General features: G+C 42.9%; 1 protein-coding gene across 1 annotated transcript; it reads left to right on the top strand.

The window, feature by feature from the left end:
* Positions 1–1759: 1759 nt before the first annotated feature.
* Positions 1760–3860, top strand: LOC145801758 (uncharacterized). Its single transcript, XM_082893462.1, has 2 exons — positions 1760–2882; positions 2964–3860. The coding sequence occupies exons 1-2, from the start codon at positions 2403–2405 to the stop codon at positions 3795–3797; spliced, it is 1314 nt and encodes a 437-aa protein (XP_082749588.1). The 5' UTR covers positions 1760–2402; the 3' UTR covers positions 3798–3860.
* The last annotated feature ends 2457 nt before the right edge of the window (positions 3861–6317 follow it).

Below are 6317 nucleotides of genomic sequence, written 5' to 3'. Positions count from 1 at the left end.
TGATCAGCTGGAGAGCACAGGCAGAATAGATGGCTTTAGCAACCTGCAACAGAAAGAAAAAGCTCCGGCGGTGGTTTTTCCACCCGGGGCCACTCCGACGATCAAGTCAGTATATCTCTCAAAGATAATCAAGTGCTAAACTGAATACTCAAAACATAAATTGCATACCTTAGACCCATGGGGGTGCCTCTCTTTTATAATATACTCAATCCAAGTCCCAATAGAAGTATGACTTCTATGAACTTCATATCAATGTTTATTTGGATTCTTTAAGAGATAAAGATAAACTCCCTAAGAGTTCTATCCTTATCTTGGTTAAGTCCCCTCTCCGTTTTAGGACTTTTGTCCCTTATCTCGGATTCCGACATCTTCGGAGATAACCTCGGCTTCTCCGAGATTATCTCGGCTTAACTACCAAGACACGTGGCACCTCGGTTGACACGTCGGCGTCACCATGCCATGTGTTGGTATTCAGAAAATACATCCCCACAACTGCCCCCTAGGTTCTATTACCTCGGCATTCTGAGGTGATGGAACCTATTCCGATATTTTGCCACTTCTTTTCTGAGTAATGGTTCAAAAACTGATTAGCCAAGATTATCCACTTTCAGCCGATGTGTTCTCTTCGGAGAACAAGGCTTCGATCGTACTCTCCCACGCGCATGAGCTGTCATGCATATCTAACCGTTCCTTTTACGTGTTTTGTCTTCATTGGAGTGTGTCGGTGACGCGCCTGAAAGCTGTCTGTTCGTTCGGCTGCGCCGTCTGACGCGTGCGTTGCTCTAGGCGTAATAATTACCCTATTTTTGCCGCCGTTTCACGTTTTTGACAAAACTTTTCCTTTGCCTCTATTTTTCCTTCATTTTTTCATTCTGTCTTCTTGCTCTTTCTCTCTCTGAAAGCTTTTTCTTCTTTGAATCTGCCATTGCTTCGATCTCTCTTCTGGAATTGCTCTTAATCCCTCATTCTTGCGAAGCCTTCTTCGCTGTTGCAACCGGTTTCCGAGCTCGGCGAACATTGCCCCGGCTTCATCTGTTCCGGTAAGATTCATTCCCTTCAATGTTAATTTCTCTTTATGTGCTTTTGTCTGCCTGTTGCCATTACTGATCTTGTTCGAAGCCTTGGATTTATTTGTACCTTGAATTGTGGCTGCACCTTGAACTTCTATACTTTTTCACCACTCTTCTTGCCACTGTTCTTGATTTTATTTTTATTTTTTTTATTTATTTATTTATTTATTTTTTTTTATCTCTATTGTTTCTGAGAGCTATACCTCTGTTCTTGAATCTGAAACTTCGTCTTTGTTTTCTGTTTTTCGTATCTATCCCAGATCTGTGCCTTCGATCTTTATCTTCATAGCTCATAGATTTGGAATTTGTCTGTAGAACCTTTAATCTTTAGGGAAAACTAAAAAACGCCCATCTTCTGAAACATATTTCTCTTAGCTTAAGCCGACATAATGGGTATGTGGAGGCATAGGGTAAATACCCCAACAAAACTAGAATACTTTAGGTAGGAATTCTCTATCCCAGCCGATGTTCATCTCAAACTAGCTGGGGACGGTGATACCATCATGCCCACAGACCATACGATGCCCTTTCCTATAGTAGCTTTTACCGAATGTGGACTTCGGCTTCCACGTCATCCCCTCTTTCGTGAAGTTCTTCATTTTTACAGGCTGAACCCCATGCAACTTACTATCAACTCGTATAGGGTGATTAACGGTATTATAGCTTTAGTTAGGCAGGAAAATCTTAGAATCACCCTGGCCGACCTTCAATATTGTTATACCATGTGCCCTCTCGACCTGAAGGATAGGGGTTTTGTCTATTACCTTAAGCCGAGATCTACTCAGTACAAAATTGTAGCCGACCTCCCAGACTCCAACAAGGGGGCTGGAGATGATTTTGTCATTGCTTCTGGAAATTGGGAATTTGGCCCAGATGAAGATGTCCACCTCTACCCTCTTCCTCGAACAATTTCAGAGGGCAAGAGTAAGAGCCCTGAGTCATCACTTAGTTGTTTTTATTTAAGTCGTTAATACTTTTTGTTTCTGACGTCTGTCTCTTTGTCCTGCAGATCTTCATCAGCCACCGAAAAATTTTCGTCAATCCTTCTTCCCAGGAACAAATCTGAAAACACTCGTTAACCTTCCAATCCATAAACGAAAAGCCCCACTGTTACTAAACTTCATCCCTATATATAAATCCACTTTACCCGACATCCCAAAGAAAAGGAAGAAAAGCCTTTCCCCGCCTACTGCCACAACTCACACCGCCTCAACATCACGAACAGACCAAGAGTCTACATCTGACCCTGTCGATCTTCCATCGACTTTGGCCCCCTACTTAATACCAATCCCAGAACGCAAACGTCGACGAAGACTTGTAAAAACTGCCGAGATGGTTCGTTCTAGGCCCGTCGTTCAAGATCTTCTCGCCGATCTTCCAACCGATGTCGATGCTGTTCCTTCCCAATCAATGCTCCCACCAAAGCCAAAGAGAGTTAAAAAGGCTCAGCCCAAGGCCAAGGCTACAGATGCCGAGGTTGAGGATGTTTTGCCGATTTCTAAACTGGCAGAAAGCAAAAAATCAGCCTCTACTTCCACCAAGAGGTCTGCTGAGGGCCAACCCTCAGGATCTACACAATCGAAGAAGGCGAGGTCATCGTCCGCGACGACCTCGGCTTCAAAGAAGCCCGACGTCCCCTGGGCCCCTGATCTATCCCTGGAGGATAGGCCCATTATGGCTAGTGAAAGTGCCGACGATATTAACGTTGGTGTCGCCCTCAGTACTGCTCTTCTCCTTCCGAATGACTTGGAGCGAAATGCTAAGCTTAGTGAGTACGAGAATTACGCTCTCATGCTTCAACACTCTGTTCAAGTAAGTATTTCTGTTTGTACTTGTGATCTTTTCTTCCGTTTTTTACTGAGAGTATTATCTAACACTTCTGTTTTTCTGCAGGCCATTCAGCATGCCCATTCATTTTCAATGCAATCTTTTGAAAATCGTCAAAGGTTGGTTGATATGAAAAGGGAAGCATCTTCCATGAAGAGAGAGATAAAGTCCCTTGAAGCAAAAATGAAAAAATTGGAGGATCAAGCCGAGGCTGCAACTAAAGCTCAAACTTTAGCTCTTGAGAAGGCCGAATCTGCTGAGGCCGTTAGAAAAGTTGCTGAGGCCGAGAAAAGAGAGGCCGAGGTTCAGAAGGCCCAAGCGGAGAAAGAACTCCAGCAAGCTCTGGCCACCAAAGAGGCCGAAGTCAAAGAGGCCGATGAAAAGGCCTACGCCCAAGGTATGGCCGACGTCGTAGAAGATTATAAGCTTCAAGTCAGGCAGGCATGCAACAGGGGATTTTCCCTAGGTTGGATGTCCCTGATAAAGAAGCTTGATCTCCCTGTTGACTCGCCCCTTCGGAATGCTGATGCCATCCCCTTGCCATTTCCTCCACCTCCACCTGAAGGTGAATCAGAATCTGATGCTGAGGATGAAGATAAGGAGGTCAATGAAGAAGCCTTGGTGAGAAAACCCAAGGGCGCCGTCGAAGCCAAGTCCCCTCCTCCTGCAGAGCAGGTTATGGACTTAACCTTGGATGAGGAGGGTGATGAGGCCAAGGAGGCAACCAAGGAAACTGCCACTGGGCAGCTATCGTCCAATCTTCTCTTGATAGAAAGAAGTGTTGAGGAATCATTAGCAGAGATTGATGCCGAGATACAAGCGGAAAAAGTGGCCGACGAGGTTCCACCAGAATCGTCCGAGGTCCCAGTCCCTGCAGTGGCTAACAGTGAAGAATCTTGAGAAAATTGTCTTTTGTACTTTTTCCTTCTTTTTCTGTACTTTGCACTTTTGTACTCTTTTAATTTTTGGACAATGCAAAACTTCTTCTTATGGCCGTCGTGGTTTTTTCAATATGTAATTGCAACTGTTCTTTTCTATGGATGTTTTAATCTTGTGATGTTCTGTTGACTAGTTTCTGCATAGTCTTGTATTTAGAAGTTTTTTGCATGCTTCTTCATGTTGCTTCCTTTGTGGAATCTTCTCGGGGTTACATACCTCGGGTATAACTACAAAACTTTCACTTCGGCAAGATACTAACCTGCAAACTTTTCATAAATTTCAACAAGTATAGAACATATATTCCGGAATGTAAACTTCGCAAGCTTCTTCTCAATTTTTAACAAGTATTAAATGGTAATCTTAGTCTAACCTACTTGTAAATTGCTACAAATTTCAACAAGTTAATGAACAATACACTTAGCCTTTATTTTAACCTGTAATTTTCTGTATACCTCAGCGGGTGATCATATGTCGGCTTAACATAAACTTGTAAATTGCTACAAATTTCAACAAGTGTTAAGCATCTGCCCTAGGGTTTAAGCAACCCACATATTGCTATGAGAACTTAAGCAATAACCTCGGCTTATCTTCAACTTGTAAATTGCTACAAATTTCAACAAATGAAGATAAGGAATCAGCTTAATTCCAACTTGTAAATTGCTACAAATTTCAACAAGTGAATTAAGGAATAATCTCGGCTTAACTTCAACTTGTAAATTGCTACAAATTTCAACAAGTGAAGATAAGGAATCAGTTTAATTCCAACTTGTAAATTGCTACAAATTTCAACAAGTGAATTAAGGAATAATCTCGGCTTAACTTCAACTTGTAAATTGTTATAAATTTCAACAAGTGAAGATAAGGAATCAGCTTAATTCCAACTTGTAAATTGCTACAAATTTCAACAAGTGAATTAAGGAATAATCTCGGCTTAGCTTTGCCTGAGTCTGACTTGGGTTCACATTAATTATGTCTTCAATAAACATCAATGTATAACTTTATCAATCATACATGTTGAAAGGATTCTGAAAAGACTTTATTAATGATATCGGCCAAACAATGGTGTATATCTAATGATAGAAAAATTTCAAATTACAAGTATTCCAAGGTCTGGGCAATGCTTTGCCCTCATTGTCCTCAAGCCGATAAGCTCCATTGCCTAATACTGAAGTAATTCTGTAGGGTCCTTCCCAGTTTGGGCCAAGCTTGCCCTCCCTGGGATCCTTCTTGTTCCCGACGACTTTTCTTAGGACTAGGTCGCCAACTTGAAAATCTCTTGGATTAACCTTCTTGTTGTAAGCTTTGGCAAGCTGTTGTTGGTATACTGCGAGCTGAATTGCAGCTTTCTCTCTTCGTTCTTCCAACAAATCAAGGTCTTGGGCTAAGAGTATGTCATTGGTGCCATTCTCTACTCCCTGGGTTCTGATCCCTGGGATGCCGATCTCCAATGGGATGACTGCTTCTGTGTCATAGGCCATGGCAAAGGGGGATTCTCCTGTTGATCTTCTCGGCGTAGTCCGATATGCCCAAAGTACGTTGGGCAACTCGTCCACCCACTTTCCTTTTGCTGCCTGCAGCCTCTTCTTTATTCCATCCAGGATTACTTTGTTGGATGCCTCTGCTTGCCCATTGCTTTGAGGAAAACTTGGTGTTGAGAAATAATTCTTGATCTTGAATTTTGCACAAAAGTTTTTGATAAGTTTGCTGTCGAACTGTGTTCCGTTGTCGGCAACTATTGCTCTTGAAATCTCAAATCTGGTGATAATGTTTCTCCATATAAAATTCTTGACGTCCACATCTCGGATTTTGGCAAGAGGTTCTGCCTCTATCCATTTTGTAAAGTAGTCTGTTGTTACCAGCAAGTATTTTCTCTGCCCAGTTGCCTGGGGAAGTTGTCCAACCAGATCCATGCCCCATTGGGCAAACGGCCAAGGGCTGGATACTGGGTTCAGGTCGGCAGCTGGCTGATGTATCAAAGGTGCAAACCTTTGACATTGTTCACACTTCTTTACATAGGTTTCGACATCCTTTTGCATGTAGGGCCACCAATATCCCTGGGTAATGGCCCTGTGGGCTAACGATCTGCCCCCAGCATGGCTTCCACAAATTCCTTCATGAATCTCGTAAAGAAAATCTTCAATCTGCAAAGGGTGTACGCACCTTAAAAGTGGTCCAGTGAAGGACCTCCTGTAGAGATGGCCTTCTGCTGTTAGACTGAATTTGGCCGATTTCAGTCTAATTTTATGTGCTTCTTTATGGTCTTCTTGCAGCTTCCCCTCTTTTAGGAATGCAATGATTGCATCCATCCAGCTTGGTCCCAAGCCCATGCAGATTGCTTCTTGTTCGGTGCTCTGTTTATCTATGCTCGGGGCTGACATGTAGTCGATCATAATTGTCCTTGTTTTTCCAGTTTGAATTGAACTGGCCAGGTTGGCTAACGCGTCGGCGTGGGTGTTGTCATCTCGGCTAACATGGAGTAAT

Source organism: Camellia sinensis, chromosome 10, assembly GCF_055761805.1.
Source record: "Camellia sinensis isolate YWXY chromosome 10, ASM5576180v1, whole genome shotgun sequence".
In the NCBI taxonomy this organism is placed as follows: domain Eukaryota; kingdom Viridiplantae; phylum Streptophyta; class Magnoliopsida; order Ericales; family Theaceae; genus Camellia; species Camellia sinensis.
Note: the sequence above shows the minus strand (reverse complement) of the source record. Positions and strands in the feature narration are given on the sequence as shown.